An 18308-nucleotide genomic window follows, 5' to 3' on the forward strand; every position below is an offset into this window, starting at 1 on the left:
CTTGGCAAGCACTCGTGGATGTACTATACCTTTAAGGAGACTAAAAGATAGCAGTGATAGCACCAAGTATTCTAAATAAAACACAATGTAACATGTGATCCAGCTACTGCGGTAGCTGGTTGCCTGGAAACGACAAAACATTCAAATTAGGCCAATCAGTTTAAATTATATCCTGAAAAATACCAAATTCCAATCAAGTTTGACTTGAGTATATTGACAATCTTAAAAGCCAATGACACAATCAGATGGTTTGGGGTATAAGACCAGAGAAAATTGAACAGTTGGGAGAAGAACTGCCAAGCCAGCGACATCTGCACACTGCCCAGAAAATAACTCTCTTAAAAGATACCTTAAACGATCAGTAACCTGTGAAGCAGACTTCCCAAGAAGAAAAAGGCAGGAATTCAGAGAAAACTGAGAGCAGCCTGGTTTTGAAATAAGAAGCGTTGTTTTGTAAATCTTAATTGGGAGTTTTATCGGACTAGTATTCTAGAAGGGAAGGTAAAAGATAGGTTAGAGGAAGGACTTGTAAACAGTTGTTAGTTAATTATTCTCTTATACTTCAAGAAGTAAAGTTGTTAATTTTTACTTTAACAAGTTCTTGACCTATCGAATTTTCACAGATTACTGCATGGGGTAAATCTTTTCTGTGTTGCTGGTTTTTAAATTAAGCAGGAGAGTTTACCCCATGTCGTAACAGTTAGGAATGGCCAACAAATGGCAGTGATGTCCAAATCCCATTTCTGTCAGCCAATACTTTGTAATTCTCAAGCATATTTTATCAAATATCTCATTTTGGTTTTTAATGCTTTTTTTCAATAGGGAGTTAATTTAATGTTTTGGATAACATTAGTCATGATCATCTTTCAAAACTAGTCAATTCATTTGAACATTCAGGTGCTAACAGCACTTTTCACTTGATAGCCACAGAATTGAACCTTGTTCACTCTTCATAATCCAGATTCAAGGTGCAATAGGGAATAGTATCAGTCAATATTCATCTCCTATGGAGCCAAAACAAAGGAAGATGAGAAAATGTCTGGATTTCTATAATCTCCCAAAAGATCGCTACCTCTGCACTTGGATATGTTTTTATGTAATTATTTTACTTAATGTTAGCTAGATCTTTTGATACGAGTCACAGCTGTAAAAGACTGATATTTGTATGAAGTCAACTTTTTTCAATACTCCGTTGATTAGACATTGCTACCAGTAATGAGTTTTAAGCCTCTATCTTAAACTTAGTTCTGAATGCCTTACAAAGTGTCTGTTGATTATCATTATTTACCTGTAATTGAAAGATTTGTATTATCTACCTTATTTGGTGCATTCTGATACATACACTTGAGAGAAACTGAACTGGGTAGACATCCAGCCTTGTGACCTTTCCTAGTTGGACTTCCTGATCTTTCTGTAGAAGTACAATTTACATCCCTGCCAAATTATCAACAGTTTGGACTGTTGTGCTCAGAGCACTTAGAGGTAATGCATGTATTCCATGTTAATCATACCTAAAATATAATTGTAAAACTCTGGTTTTTATAACACATGTAAAGTTTGTAGTCCCAAATGTCAGGCTAAACAGGATATCCTTGAAATGAATTAGTTGGTAAGACAGCTTTGGCTCAACTGATGTGGCTGTGCCTACAGGGCGAGATTAGAGACAAAGATTTCAAAGAGTAATTTACTAAATATTCCCTTTTCGTAGCTCCCATGAATTTATTTCCCTTGGGTAGAGAGAACATCTGGGAAACAGATGAGAGCAGTACTTGTAATGAGACAATAACAATTTAATCTTAAGTAGGAAGTGTTGTCAAGCCTGCCTTATTGCTCTGGAATCCAGTCAGTCATTCTATCAACATAGATATTATTGACTTACTGTAAAGTTTATAGGGAGGAATGAGGCTCTGTTAAATTGGGATATTCTGTACTTTTCTAAAAAAGCCTGAATTCTCCAGTACCTGGTAGGAACATCTAACCAATTTTTAAAATTACATTCGGCCTCTACAAGTTTGAACAATTGTAAGTCTTTTACTTGGGAAGGTGAAATCTTGGAGTCTTGTGTGACTTTTTTGCTACTGGCAATGAATGCTTTGCTCAAAGGCAGGTCTTTGTTTCATTGTCTACTGATACTTGATCTTGAGATGTGTTATTGGAAATTCTTGTCAGTGGTGGTTTACCATTGCATTCCGCTTTTAGGAAGGGCTGGGTCCCAAGTCAGTGGAGGTCAACCACATTGGTGGTGATATTCTGAACTACATGCAAACCATCTAACCAACTAAATGGACCAATCTCCACCTTTCTTTAACTTCCAGTATAATGTTTACAACATTATTAATGGAAGTGGCCCAATGATGTTTCTTACAATCAGTGCAGAATTTGCTGTCTTTGTAGCATACAAGAATGACATAAGCAGTTATTAAGGTTGAAATAGGGCTTCAGTAGTAATGTGGTAAAAACAATGACTGCAGATGCTGGAAACCAGAGTCTGGTTAGAATGGTGCTGGAAAAGCACAGCAGTTCAGGCACCATCCGAGGAGCAGTAAAATCGACGTTTCGGGCAAAAGCCCTGCATCAGGAATACAGGACTCACAGCAAATTAGCAGAGTTCATTTATACAGTGCCTGCTGTTCTTTTCATTCACTTCAAGGCACTAATTCTCCCACCACCCCCTATTTTTCAACAGTCCAGTCTTTATCATCCCACAGTGGATTTGTTTGGGCCTGTGACACTAACTCCATCTTGTGGTAAATAGCCATTTCTGTGAATTTTCTGACGTATTCCTTTGTATGGGACATTTAAACCTTATACCTTCTTGAGTCAAGTAAGTTAAACTGTTGTGGAGTCCTGCCAGCCATTCACAAACCAGTAGAATACAAAATATTAAATTCATGGATGGCTTCATGTTGAAGTGATATATGATGTTGTTTGTATGGCTGTCAGCATCCTTTTACATGCTAGTTCATTGCAATCATCATCTGTGTTTCCTGTTGAAAAACCTGTCTGTGATCTTATCCTCCATGACCTGGGCATACAAGATATCACTTCCCATGGCTTGGATCCAGCCCACTTATGTACGGTGACTCACCGCAATTTGATTCTGACTGTACCCCATCTTCTACGATTTGATTTGGAGGTGCCGGTGTTGGACTGGGTTGGACAAAGTTAAAAATAACACAAAACCAGGTTATAGTCCAACAGGTTTATTTGGAAGCACTAGCTATCGGAGTGTTGCTCCTTCATCAGGTGGTTGTAAAGGAGCAGCACCCCGAAAGCTAGTGCTTCCAAATAAACCTGTTGCACTATAACCTGGTGTTGTGTGATTTTTGACTTTGTACACCCCAGCCCAACACTGGCATCTCCAGATTATGATGTTGTGTTAATAGAAAAATGGCTTTAAAATGTGAAGGACTTGAGTGCTTAATATACCATGATACACAATGTACAGAGAAAGATGGACAAAAGGAGGTAAGGTGGTAGCACCGAATAGGAATGATACTGTAATGTTGGAAAGAACGTTCTTTACAAGGTAAACATTAATCAATTTGTTTAGAGTTGAGAAAGCATCAAAATAGTTCGAGAGAATTGGAGGGGCAAATTGGGGAGGTAAAATTGGATATAGGGGTCTGGTCAATGTTGAGGAATTGGGAAGATGTCAGGGGTGGGGATGGCCTTCAGTTTTATAGCTAGTTAATTTTTCCCAGGTGGTGATTCAGGTAATTAAGTCAGAACTCTTCAAAATATCTGCCTTTGCTTCAGAGTTGGTAATTTTTTTCAGAGGCTTCTAGACACATGATAATTGCCCATCAAAAGTTTAAATCTCCAGTACATTGGGACATCTGAGGGTTTCCCAACAAACATCTTTCAGGGTGTGTGGCCGCAATAGCTATTTTATAATTATAACATCTAAATTATGACCATGAAACCGTTGCTGATTGTCAGGAAAAAACAACATGGTTCACTCATGTCCTTTTGGGAAGGAAATCTTCCATCCTTACCTGGTCTGGCATAGTTGTGATTGCAGATCCACAAAAAAAATTAAATGATAAAGTTATGTAAGAATGTTAATAGGTTCTTTAGTGTTATTAGCAATTACTTTTTATCCATTGCAACTATCATTTTTGGACCCAATTAAAAACATTCCTGTCAACTCCCCAAACAGTACCTGTGTGAAAGTGGACCCCACATTTGGCCTGAAATATTAGCCACAAAGTTCAAGTTTTACATCTGTATATTTGGTTAAGAAAAATGATTAATGGTATTGATCCATTGATATATTCTTCAAGTCACAGAAACAGCTGCAGCAATGGTGTCATTGGCACTCCTAGCTCCTGGAACTAGCTTCTTTTTTTTTCAGCTTGCTTGTACTGCACTGCTTGATCATCATCTGAACTTGCACAGCTGTCTGTCCTTTTTTTTTCTGGTTTCATCCAGTTTTACTTTCTCCAGAAGTTTGGTTTCCAATCTCAGTCTCAGTTTTAGTTCCTCTTAGATGATTTATGAAAACAAATTATTCTTTTTACATTTTTAATTTGTTTTACAAAAACACAGGTTTGAAGAGATAGTTTATGTATTGAGTAATTTTTACAGTTACGTATGATTTGAGTCATTGAAGGACTGGGTTTTGTGTAACTATTAAATAATGTAATGAAATGTGTTGCTTTAACTTCACTACCTCAGTTTCTCGTTTTATTTAAGATAATCCTTAAGTATAGCCTCTTTAGCCCAGCTTTCTATCATCTGATTTAACATCTTCATTTTGAGGCTCAATGTCATACTTTGTTTTATAATGCTCCAGTAAAGCACCTTGAGACATTTTACTAGGTTAAAGGTCCTGTACAAATATAATTTGTTTTGTTTATATTATTATTTCAAAATAAGTTTTTTTTCCCTTCACAGCCCGTTTTCCAACCAGTTCTAGCTGCAGAAGATTTTCAAGTCTTTAAGTCACTGATGTTACAGAAAAACATTGAACTGCAATTACAAGCTCTCCGTATGATTCAAGAGAGAAATGGTAATGAGAGAAAGTAATTGTTTAATTAATTCATAAATAGCATTATTAATTACTAAATCACTATGTTGTCAGGTCTGTTGATAATAATCAATACCTTGCCTCAATAGACACATTTTACTGAAAGGCGATATTGTTAGTGTTTGGATTTTGGATGATGTTAGGAAGGCAATTTATAATATCTGTCAAAACACTGGGTTTGGTCTCCCTACAAAAATCTGTGAAGGAACCAAATACATGCTTGTTACTTTCACTAAGAATTAATTAAAACATAACTTCCCCTTCAAAAAGCCATGTTGATTCTGCCTGATGCTAGCATGATTTTCTAAATATTCCATCATACACTCCCAAATAATAGATACGAGCAATTTCCCTGTTGCAGATGCAAGGCTAATTGACTTACAGCTTCCCGCTTTCCATCTCCCTTCTTTCTTGAATAAATGTTCCATTTGTTTCTTTCCCCAATCTGCAGGGACTCTTCCAGAGTTTAAGGAATCTTCAAAAGATTACAAGCAATGCCTCTATTATCTCTGCCGCTACTTATTTAAAATTCCTGTGATGCAGGCCACTTGTTCTGAGGACTTGTCAGCCTTTAGATCCAATAAATTTCTCAACTTCTTTTCCCTGGTGGTGTTTAATTGTTTTAAGTCTGTCCCTTTCTTTTACCTTTTGATTTTCAAATGTCTTGGGAAAATTTTCTATGTAGAAAATGTACAAAATACCTATTTAATACATCTACCATTTCATTGTTTTCTATTATAAATTCCCAGGCTCAATCTGTAGAGGATCAAATCCAGCTTTAGTTAGTCTTTTCCTATTTAAAAGTTTGCATAAATTCTTGCTCCCTGTTTTTATATTTCTCGTTATCTTTCTCTCACATGTTCCTTTCTCCTTCTATTATTGGTTGAGTCACTCTTTGTTAGCTCATCAAATCTGGCCAAACATCTAAACTTATCACTAGTGTTTGTACTTTCTCTTCCAACTTGATACAATCTTTAACTTCCTTATTTCACCACAGGTGACGTATCCTTCTCCAAGAATGTTAATGTTAAGATGAAACTTTGCTGAGAGTTATGGTGTTAGTAGATGCAGCCCCTTTTTAAATCTGAGCCTACATCCGTTGAAATGTGCATACATGAATAAAGCCATGTTGCCCGCAGCCTATTAATTATCTCCTTTAAGGTCTAATACTGCAAGTCTACTGTCCTGCATTCTAGCCTAGTTTCTCGATGTAGGAGCAAATTACTGCAGTGCATCAGGTAGCATCCATGGAGAAAGAGCAAACTTAGATTTTGAATCTAGATGAGTCTTCATCAGAGCTGCGTGAAGTGTGGAGGGGACAGCATTTATGCAATAGTAGGAGTGGGTGGGGGAGGTTGTAACATTGCAGGAGAAACACACACCATTGTTCTGCCATTATCACATTTTGTTACGACACGGGGTAAACCCCCCTGCTAATTTAAACCAGCAACACAGACAAGATTTAACCCGTGCTGTAATCTGTTAAAATTTGAGAGGCCAAGAACAATCCAAAAGGTTACTATTTAAAGTAAGAATTAACAACTTTATTTTTTTAAAAAAGTTTAACAGAGAATAATTAGCTAACAACTATTTACAACTCCTTTCTCTAAACTAACTTTCACTTCCCCTTCTATAATATTGGTCCGATAAAACCCCCGATTAAGATTTACCAGAAATTCAAATTTCAAAACCAGCCAGCTGTCGAATCTTCTCTTTGTATCTTCCTTTCTTGTCGTCTTCTTAGGGTTTCTGTTTCACAGGTCACTGATAGATAAAGTTACCTTTAAGAGAGCTATTCTGTGGGCAGTCTGCATATGTTGGCGGCTTGCCAGTTCTCCTCCATCTGTTTAATTTTTCAGCTTTATACCCCAAAGCATTGGATCATTTCATTGATTTCAATATTGTCAAAATACTAAATTTGAACTTGATTGGAGTTTAGAATCTTTGGGCATAACAAATTGATTGGCCAAATTTGAATTTGTTTTTGTCTCACAGCAACCCAGGTACTGCTAACTGCTGGACTAAATGTTACATTGTAAATTTTCCAGCACTCTTGTGTGCTTGCTAAGTCCTTCAACTCTTTTAAAGGTACTGTAGACCTCTAAGCCTTCATAACCATTCTGATCACTTAATCTGAACTATTAACATTCTTTCTTCCTCAGCATTTCAACCCAGTAGGTCAGTATGTGGTGATTGAGGCGAAGGTAGAGTTTAAGTCAGTAAGTCTAATATGATGAACAGGCAGGGCCATGTTAATGAACATGGTGGGTCTCGTGGTCTGAACTGTATTTATTTTAATGCAAGGAATCTAATAGATAAGGCAGGTGATCTTAGAGCTTGGATTAGTTCATAGAGCTATGATGTTGTAGACATTACAGAAACTTAGTTGAGATGGGTGGGACTGGCGGCTAAATGTTCCAGTGTTTAGAGTTTTAGGTATGATAGATAGGGGTACAAAAGGGGTGGGGGAGTTGCATTACTGATTAAGGAGAACATCAATCAGTAATAGAACTCGGAGATAAGAAAAGTGCAGTCATTATGTTGGAGTTATACTATCGGCCTCCCAATAGCCAATGGAGATAGAGGAACAGATATGTAAGCAAATCGTGGAAATATGTAAAAACATCAGGGTTGTTGTAGCAGGGAATTTTAACTTCCTCGATACTGACAGGGGCTCAATAGTGCTAAAGGCTCAGATGCACAGAATTTGTTCGGTGCATTCAGGAGGGCTTCTTTGAAACAACATGTAAATAGTCCAACCAGGGAGTGTGCTGTACAAGACCTTGTTCTGGGGATTGAGCCTGACCAGGTGATTGAAGTTTCAGTGCATAAGCATTTTGGGAACAGTGATCATAATTCTGTAAGTTTTAAGGTAGTTTTGGATCAGGATAAGACAGGTCCTCGGGTGAAAGTACAAAACTGGGAGAAGGCTAATTGCAACAGTAGTAGGCAGCAACTGGAGAAATTAGATTTGGAATGATTGTTTGAAGGTAAATCCACATCTGACATGTGGGTGTCTTTTAAAGGCCAATTGATCAGAGGTGAGGACCAGCAGGATATAGATCAGTTGGGAAGTTGGGTAGAGAAATGACATATGGAGTTTAATCTGGACAAGTGTGAGGTGATGCATGATGCAAATTGGCAGGTTAAATGTTTTATAAATGGTTTATAATCCCTTATTTCTGTCTATGCAGTTTTATAAATCCTAATCTCTCTCTCTCTATATACTGGATTATAAATCCTTATCTCGCTGTGCTGTTTTATAAATATTAATCCCTCTCTACTGTTTCATAAATCCTTACCTCTTTCTCTCTGTCTCTCTCCCTGCTGTCTTATAAATCCTCACTTCTTTCTCTCTGCAGTTTTATAAATCCCAATCTCTCTCTCTCTGCTGTTTTATAAATTCTTACCGCTCCTATTGCTGTTTTATAAATGCTTAAACCTCTCTCTCTGCTGTTTTGTGAATCCTTACCTTTCTCTGCTGTTTTGAATCCTTACCTTTCTGTCTGTTGTTTTATGAATCCTTATCTCCTCTGCACTGTTTGTCAATCCTAGCTTCTCTCCATGCTGTTTTATGAGGTCATTCCCCTCTCTCCTCACTGTTTTATGACTTTGCCCCTCTTTCTGTGCTGTTTGAGGTCTCACCTTGCTCCGTCTGCACGGTTTTGAGGTCCGTTCCCCCCTCTCCTCTGTTATTTTGAGGTCTGTCCTCTCTTTCTTTGCTGTTTTGAGATTCGTCCCCTCTCTTGGCATTGTTTTTAGGTCACTCCCTTCTCTCCATGCTATTTTAATATCAATGAACTTAAACCTCATCTGAACCTCTTCTATCCATTTTTTAATTTAGATCAAAACTTGTTCTCCAATCATTCTGTATTCATTTACCTTCATTAGCTCCCACTTAAGCAACATATTCATTTTAAAATTCTCATCAAGTCCCTCCATGAACTTGTCCCTCCCTGTTGTTTAAGCTCCTCCAACCATACAACTGCCTGAAGTCTTGGTAGTCTTCCAGTTCTGGTACCTTGCGCATTCTTGGTTTTAATAGCTGCGTCATTGGTGGCCATCTTTCCAGATGCCATGGTCCTCAACTCTGGGAATCCTGCACTAAACCTGTCTGATTCTTTGCCTATTTCCTCCTTTAAGATGCTCCTTAACAAAATGTTTTGACAATGTGCCCTTCACCTTCTGTGATTTGGTGTCAGATTTAATGTAATGATATTCCTGTGAAGAGTTTGAGATATGTTACTACATTAAAGATGCTACATAATAAGTAAGTTATTTTATTAGTCCCTCTTTGTAACTTTCTGTTCCCATTTATGCAATTTAATGTTCTTCCTAATTTTTGAGTCAACTGCAAATTTGAGAGGATAAATCTTTGTTCCTTCATTTGAACTGCTAATATATATAGTGCGAAACGATACTCCAGCCCTGAAATTTAACAAACATAATTTTTCATGTTGCACTGATTAGACTACATTTCTTTTATACTGACTCTTGGCTTTCTACCTCACAATTAGTTGGCAACCCAGATCACAAGTTTGTATCCAATTCCATTTGCTCTCATTTTTGCTGGCAGTGTCTTGATGGAACTTTATCATATGCTTCTGGAAGTCCATGTAAGAATGTCCACAGACACCTTGAAATATAAACAGGAAATGGTAAAATACCCAGGCAGCACTTCTAAAGAGATAAACTGACTAAATGTTTCAAGATGATAATCTGATGATATTAGATATTGTGAACTTTAAGTGATGTATAAAGTTATATTTTTGCATATGCAATAAATATCATGATTAAAGATGAACAAAACAAATATCAAAAGTAAATTAAATGCACAACAAACTGTTTCTGCAAAAGTCCCTGTGAACTGCATTTGTCAAATATCTCAGTTCTAAGGTTCACAGTTCATTATCATGAACATTAGATTGTAGCTGTAGCTAAACAAAGCATGCTAATTTAAATATTTCTAAATTAAAACTGATAAACGTTTAAGGAAAAAATATCGAACAACGCTTTAAATTTTAGGTCTCTTCATTTGGCCCATTCCCAGAGTAATCCAAAACTAACATCTCTCTTCCTATCAACCTGTTGATGGACATCTTCCTCTACTTCAAAAATGATAAGATACACTATCTCCCCTGTGATAAGCCATTTAGTCCTTTCCTCGTGGCAGTCTTATTTCAATTACCTTTTATCGTTCACTGCCTGAGCCAGTGATACACCCTGCTGGACCTAGACCTTCGTAGATCTTCCTTTTTGCTTTCTTTCTTCCATGAGAGTAATTCTGGTATCTAAATCTCTTTGCAACTATTGATTAGATTAGATTACTTAGTGTGGAAACAGGCCCTTTGGCCCAACAAGTCCACATGGACCCTCCGAAGAGCAACCCACCCAGACTCGCTCCCCTACATTCACCCTTTCACCTAACCAGGCAATTTAGCATAGCCAGTTCACCTAACCTGCACACTTTTGGACTGTGGGAAGAAACCGGAGCACCCGGAGGAAACCCATGCAGACACATGGGAAGAACGTGCAAACTCCACATAGACAGTTGCCTGAGGTGGGAATTGAACCCGGGTCTCTGGCGCTGTGAGGCAGCAGTGCTAACCACTGTACTACTGTGCTGCCCACAGTTTCCAACTTAGGCATCAATTCCATGTGTCTACCTTATATGTCTTCTACAGTTCTAATGTCCTTTTTAAAATGTTTCCCAAAGATGCATGCAATATTCCAAACTATGTACTAACAAAAGCTTTATATAAATTTTTGTTACTTCTTGATTGATAAATTTCCAGGATACACAGCTTCATTAATCTTAATTTTCTAAAGCTGTTTAGCTTTGGGATATGTGCCTCTGGCTTGCAAATTTCATTCCATTATATATGTAGGAAGACAGAGGAAATCTTGGTAATTATAGACCTGTCAGTTTAACATAATGTGAGTAAGTTACTGGAATCAGAAGAGATGGAGGAAGATATTTTAACCTATAGAATGTTTGAGTTGCATGGGATGTTAAAATAGTAAAAATCTCAAATGCATACATAGTCCATCTACGTCCAGTTTTCATGGATCACACATGACAGAGGCCAGCAACCAAGCTCCTAGGTTACAGATTAGTTTTTCCAAGCACTAGATTAAATTCTGCTGTATGCAGCATGTTTCCTTGGCTTTTGGAAACATAGCATATAAAGAAAAGGGAGGACTAATCAATCTCCCATATAAGAGGTTTCCAGTGCTGCTTATGGACCACAAGAGTCACGATTGCTTCTGCCACTGTCTCTAGCCCACCAAACATAACTTGTTCTTGGTCAACAGTAACACCTTTCTCACCTTGGTGATGAGATCCCTCCTGCCATCTGATCTTTCAGTGATCTGGCCTTCACCCATGCCTTTCTGATCCTTACCTCCCTCTGTGTTCCCCAGCTGCAAATTTTAATCTCCTGGACTCTGATTACATAGCCTCTCTACCTTTCAGTTCTCCCTGCTGACCTTTCCAATCTGATTCCCCTTCCCCCATGTATATCTTTCTTCCTCCCACCATGGCTTTTTGACCGCCTTCCCAAATCATTTTGCTCTCTGTGTCTTGCATCACCAATCTCTGATCTCTAGCTTCTGAACCCATTTTATCCTCCAAGAGGGTAAAGGAGGGAATGAGTCACTCCTTAAAATAGAAAACCAGCATGTAATATGAAAAGGCAATTTATAATTTATAGTAATCATGTATTAGATCTTATCTACTAATGTGGTCAAATAATACCAAGCAGTTTGTGTTTTCATTTGATTGAAATATTTTAATGTGACAAATCACTGCTGTAATTAATTTTCTCACCTGAATTGTTTTTTATTTTATCGAAAACTTGACATTTTAGTGGCAAAATAGTTCATAGTAAGATGTTTACAACTTGATTGTAAAAAGTCTTTGTTTTTTTCCTTTGCAGGAGTTCTCCCTGAATGTTTGACAGATGGAGAGGACAAAATCAGTGAACTGGAACAACAAGAACTTAGGATATTGAGAGAGGTGCTGAGGTGAGTAGTTGTTAGATTACATTCCGGATCATTCTATGCTACTCAGCACTTATTAAAATGTACTAATTTAGATGAGGTAAAGCATTAACATAAATAGTTGTCAGATTCTAATATATAATTACTAATTGCTAAAGGATAATACGTTTTTCTTCACTGGTGCATTTTTTCACACAGACTAATAAATTGATCAAACCATTCTGTAAAAGCACAAGAGTCATAAGTAAGGTTGCTGCAGCTCACCACTTTATTTATTACAATCTGTGCATGAATTCAATTCTTACCTCTCAAACCTAGTCCAGTTTAAATGACAATATGTAGCTCAAAGCAAGTTGCTGTGGTAAATATTTGGAGTTGAACATATATTCTTAGAGAGTTTGGATATAAACAATGTCTTAAGTTCTTTGGATGAAAACCATGCATCTTATTTGTAGTGGCTTGTGTATTTTGAGCTGATTATTGATTACAACAACCCAATATTTAGAGCACAATTTTCCAAACCCTGAGGCAAGTAAGCAGCTTACTTGCCCATATAGGGATATTTTGGCACAGAGGCCATGGTACTAGCATGTGGATTTAGGAAGCAGTGAAGCATCTTGTGAAGGTGCACATGTCACTGAAATGTGCCACAGTGCTACATCAACATCAACATCAGAGGTGATGCATGTGCCTGCACTTTATGTGGCAAACACTGTGTGTGCATGAAGAGCATAGAGATGCGTGAACGAGAAAGGAGAGGCATACTTAGGAAGCCAAGGCTTCAGGTAGTTAGAATGTATTTCTGTGGTTAGCCCAGACTATGAGCCACTTCTGGTCTGGGGACTTGGCCATGGTCAGTCAGATGATTGGTCCAGTTCAAGTCCAGTGATTAACACATTTTAGTCTGGGCACTGGACTATCATCACCACTAGGAATTGAGCAAAATCAATTCAGATCAGTCATCTTGCACAATCAGTCAGGAGAGGACCAGGGCCAGTCAGCAATGTCCTGCAAAACACTGGGAAATGGACCTAGACAATCAGGGGCTCAGTTTTATATAATCTGGGGTGTTTTGGGGTCTGACTTTTGTCATGTTAATCTGTCCACAGATTCAAGTCTTGGGATTGGCCTGATTGTATTTGATAGCTGAGGAATTGTGTAATTCTAGGGAGCAGTTGAATATAACAGGGAAGGAATCTGGTAGGTTGGGGAAGGAGACTAGATTGCCTGAAAGGAGTTATCAAGGTAAATCATGTTCACTCTGGCTGCAACATGTGGAGAGTACAGGGACAGCAAAGGCATCGCTTTGCCTTATGCTCATAGTGGATCAATCAGCCTAACCTTCTGTCTGCACTGGCAAGTCATAAAGTTTCAAAGTCGGCAAGCTTCAACATCACGCATGATTGTAGTCAAGGGTATGGTGGTGGTCATGAGGGTCATTGGGAAATCAGGGATAACCTACAATAAGGATGGTGAAGAATTTGGGGATATTGTGAGTCATGGGGAAGCTTGCAGCAAATGTTTATCATATGGATCTGAAAATCAAAAAGTTTCTGATATCAAAATGGGAGGAATAAGTCAAACTTTCATTGAAAAGGGATGGAGCTAATGGCTGTAAAATAAGGTGATCTATAGTACTAATCCAGTGATTAATCAATGCTAACCATGTCCTTTCAATTCCCATTTAATCAGCAAATCAATGCACCAAAGTGTAGGGTGCCTTCTGTATCATTCCAACTCCATTTTGATTTAGTCTTCTCCCTCTATCCCTACCTTTCCTTCTCCTTTGGTGTTACTGCCTTGTCCTAATGGAATGTGCACATAAATTGAATAATGGGAAATACAGGTAATTTACTGATGGTGAAAAAAATCATGGGTAATTTGGTGATGGGAAAAGCTGTTTGGTGGGAGACTAATGGAAGATCTAAATCTCTCTTGACCAATTGTACCTTCATCAGCACAAATACAAAAATATTGAAATGTTACAGGGAATATTTGCATGGCTCCTATGCCAGGATAACATGCACATTTTTGACGTCTTATGCATTTTTAAGGTCTTATGATGCAGTAGTGGCATTCCTACTGCTGGGTACAAAGATCCGAGTTCAAGTCCTATCTCAAGAAGTGATGGCCACAGGGGTGTGTCATTACTTGTCTGTACAGTTAGCTCAGTTGCGAGAGTGTTTGACTGACGATCTAAAGTTCCTTGGTTCAGTTGTGCTCACTTCAGCACCAGACATTAGAGGAGGCAAGTAAATAGATAGTGACAGAAGTGCAGAACACCCCACCACCTGCAAGGTCCCCTTCAAGCCACTCATCATCCTGACTTGAAAGTATATTGGGGTTCTTGTTGCTCGGTCAAAATTCTGGAATTCTCTCCCTAAGGGCATTGTGAGTTGGAGGAACTGCAGTAGTTCAAGAAGACAGGTCACCACCGCTTTCCCAAGGACAATGAGGGATAGGCAATAAATACCGGCTAGCTAGTTAACAAGCAATGCTTACGACTCATGAGTAAATAGAAAAACAAATATCCAATAATTGAAAATCCATGTCCTGAATGAGCCCTTGGAAGATTTATTTTACATTCTCACTGCTCAACTTCCACACTGGTGTTGAGCAATCCTGCTGACTTGTCTACCCTTGCTGACTTTGAAGTCTTCGACAGATGTCCCTTGACATAGACTTTGAGGGCACAGCCTGCTGAGAATTTCCTTCACAGAGGCGGGTTCACCCTCCTTGGTCTGAGCTGCTAAAGCTTGTAGGGCACCTTTGGAGTGTTCTGAGAAGAAGCTGCTGGGGTGCCTGCTGTTGCTTCTCCCTGTGAGTTAAAACACAGTTACTGAGTTGGAATTTCAGAGGTGTTGCTATCAATTGTGTCACAAGATTAGAATTGATCATTTTGATGACCAAAATGGTGGTAATATATCTAGAATAGTAAAATAATTATGTGTGCCATGAAATGTAAGCAGATTTTAGCAATGATAAGCATTTTATTGGATGATTTAAGATTTATCCATCTGAGTAATTAGTATCAATATTTAGGGTTAAATTGTTAAAAGACTTGCATTGTGTTACATAGGAGTTACTAAGTATATTCAAGGCTGGTCTAAACAGATTTTTAAACAGTAAGGAATTCAAGGGTTGTAAGAAAAAGGAAAGAAAGTGGAATTAAGGATCAGATTAACAATGACCTTGTTGAATAAAGCACGGAAACAGATACTTTGGTCCAACTTGTTCATGCCAACTAAGTTTCCCAAACTAAACTTGTCCCACTTGCCTGTGTTTGGCCCATATCCATCTAAATTTTTCCCATTCATGTAGCTGTCCAAATGTCTTTTAAATGTTGTAACTGTATCTGCATCTACCATTCCTGCATTCCACCCTGTTTGTGGAAAAGGTTCCCCCTCAGGTCCCTCTTTAATTTTTCTCCTCTCATCTTAAAAACATACACATGGCTGAACCACATGGTGTACTATTTCTCCTACACTATGGTCTTAAGTAAAAAATTGATATAAAACATAAAACAGTACAACGCAGGAAAAGGCCCTTCACCTACCATGTTTATACTGACCATGGTGCTTTTCTAAGCTAAATTGATCTACTTGCACATGGTCAATATTCCTGTATTCTCTGCCTGTTCATGTGTCTGTCTAAATACCTCTTAAACGTTGCCATTGTATCTGCGATTTGCTGAAGCTAATGATTACATTTTCTCAAATGTTAGGCAAGATTGAAATGAGTTATTTTCTCAAATGGCTAGTTCCTTTTGGCTGTTTGCATGCATATAAATAGAAAGTTTAGATTTTCATTCGTTCCACAGAATAATTTAATAGCTGCCAATTTTACGAAAATAAATAAACTGTAAAAGTATGAATCTAAGTGTGAAGATTCACACTTGCAGTCAGCTGCTAGGAACAATTATAAATAAATGGGAACTTCCAAATTTATGGCAGCAACCTTAAGAGAGCCTGAATTGCCTGCTTATTATTGATATTGTTTTTGGAATTGTTGTATTGGCCTGGTCATATTTTATATTGCCCCAATTGGAGCACTTTGTGCACATTTCACTCCCTTTACACACATACAGACAGGCACAGGCGGGAAAAATGGTGGGTGTTATGAGCAGAGGGAAACACTGGGAAGGCAATTTCATGGTTCCTATGCACAGATAATTTCTATCTCCAGATGCTTTCACTTGTTTGCAGGAGACACTGATGACTGGTTCACATTTAAAAAAGTCTCTAACTTATTAATTAAAAGTCATATCTTACAGCAACAGGTGAAGGAAAAATAAACTTTTTTTCAACCTTGAAGTGTTTATTACTACAGAGAGAGACAGCTCCTGGGATTAGAGAGCAGGTGGCTTCTTACTAGCTTGTTCGCAGGCCTGGAAGCTGATCACATTATTGGTAGGCAGAAGGGCCTTTGTCATTGATAATTGGATACTAATCCACAGACCAGTCAGCTATTTGCCAGTTGAATTTCCATTTGTACACAGCCCTTGGCTCTAGCTCATCTGCAAACCATTCACTACTGCTTGAACCAGCAGCTGTGTAAATAACATTTGCAATGAGTTTCACTCTACTTGCTTTCAAAAAGTGCGTCAGCACCTCAACAAGCCTTGGTTTTTAGAACATGTCTTCTCCCATTTCAACCCACAATCGAAAATGCAGAAAAATAAAAAGATATTGTCTTTATATAACATTGTAGTCTTCCATAATCTTCCAATAAAATCAGAATAAGCCCATGTACTTTGATGTTACACAAACTTTGTGAAGAAAAAAATTTCTTTAACTTTAAATATGCAGTTGTGAGGAGAGCCAATAGTCATTTTGAAATTGGAGATATTGTACGTTTAGTAGATTTGGGTTCAAAAGACATTGTAGAGGCATTGGTTGTAATCTTCAAAAATTCCTTCGATGCTGGAACAGTTCCAGTGAATAGGAAGTAACAAATGTAACACCTTCATTCAGTGGCCTGAAGCATTTGTCTGCATATGATCTCACCTTTGAGTTAAACCTTGAGTTTACTGGTGCAAAGTATTTTTCAAAGCTCAACATGAAGCAGAGCTTTTGGTTTGTCCACTTAGCCAAAGAGTCTCAACAGCTTACAAAATTTAGTACTCTATTATCCCCAGTAGACAGAGATCATTAATCATATATTAACACTGGGAATTCTTTCAAGTGCATGTGCAGTTATTAAATAAGCAATCAATCATTCAAGCTCCACTTGAGGAAAAAAACTCTCCGTAGATCAAAAAATTGTCAATCAGAAATATTACATGGTTAAAAAAAAATTGCTGCTCTTTGGTACTCATAAATCTATCAGTCTTCCACTAACAAAGAGTAGGCACCCTTTCACTTCTCAGTTCCCCAGGTCTACCTTGTGTCCTGACTCCAACAATTAAGTATCTATTATTACATGGAACCTTTTCCTGAGTTATAACAACACAGAGCCATTCTTACTGTTCTTGACACCCCCCCTTCCCCAATCGCCTACATAGAACATATATATTTTAACAGCCTTCTCAGTGGTACACTAACTCCAGAATTCCTAAGAAGGTGTCTACTTCTGTCTCTGTCTGACATCTTCACTGACTGCATATAACCTTTCAACTGCTCGTCAGTAAAACCTGAACCATCCTCGGTGACCTATTGAAAACCTTGCAATAAGCCCCCCCACTGTTGCGGGGTGGAATAGGTCGGAAGGCGATAGCCTAGTGGTATTATCACTGGACTATTAATTCAGAGACCCAGTAAGATTCTGGGGACCCAGATTCAAATCTCACCATGGCAAATGGTGGAATTTGAATTCCGAGAATAATCTGGAAATAAGAGACTAATGGTGACCATGAAACTGTTTCCAGTTGTCAGAATTGGAAGTTGGTTCATTAATATCCTTTAGAGAAGGAAATCTGCCATCCTCACCTGGTCTGGCCTACATGTGACTGCAGACCCACAGAAGTGTGGTTGATGCATAACTGCCCTCTGGGCAGTTAGGGACTGGGCAATAAATGCTGGCCTAGCCAATGACACCCTCATCCTATGAATGAATTTTTAAAAAAATCAATGTCACCAACTATTGAAAGAGTCAAAATCTTCAGTTTATCCTGAAGGTCATATTCTTACAGAATGCTCTTCATTACTATCAATCATTTAATGCAAACAAAAATCCTTCATCTAACTAAGAGATTTGAAGTTGGCAACATCTTTTAAACATACTTACTAAAAGATTCCTAACTCCACAAAAGAGTTCCTCCTCAAGTTTCATGCAG

General features: G+C 38.1%; 1 protein-coding gene and 1 non-coding gene across 6 annotated transcripts in view; both read left to right on the forward strand.

The window, feature by feature from the left end:
• cfap36 (cilia and flagella associated protein 36) overlaps positions 1 to 18308 on the forward strand; it is a 133105-nt gene that overhangs the window by 43068 nt on the left and 71729 nt on the right. For all 5 annotated transcript variants that reach the window (XR_015758453.1, XR_006312539.2, XM_043696015.2 and 2 more), the window contains 2 exons: positions 4900 to 5014; positions 11971 to 12058. Coding sequence is in view for 3 of the 5 variants with exons in the window: in XM_043696015.2 (XP_043551950.2) it covers positions 4900 to 5014; positions 11971 to 12058 (203 nt within the window). In the remaining 2 variants the exon portion in view is untranslated. The remainder of the gene's footprint in view (positions 1 to 4899; positions 5015 to 11970; positions 12059 to 18308) is intronic.
• Positions 13978 to 14085, forward strand: LOC122553295 (U6 spliceosomal RNA). The gene has a single exon (XR_006312675.1). It is a non-coding gene; the product is annotated as a U6 spliceosomal RNA (small nuclear RNA).

The sequence above is a fragment of the Chiloscyllium plagiosum genome, unplaced genomic scaffold (genome assembly GCF_037043375.1).
Source record: "Chiloscyllium plagiosum isolate Xiang-an unplaced genomic scaffold, Cpla_swu_hap1 HiC_scaffold_10, whole genome shotgun sequence".
NCBI lineage: Eukaryota > Metazoa > Chordata > Chondrichthyes > Orectolobiformes > Hemiscylliidae > Chiloscyllium > Chiloscyllium plagiosum.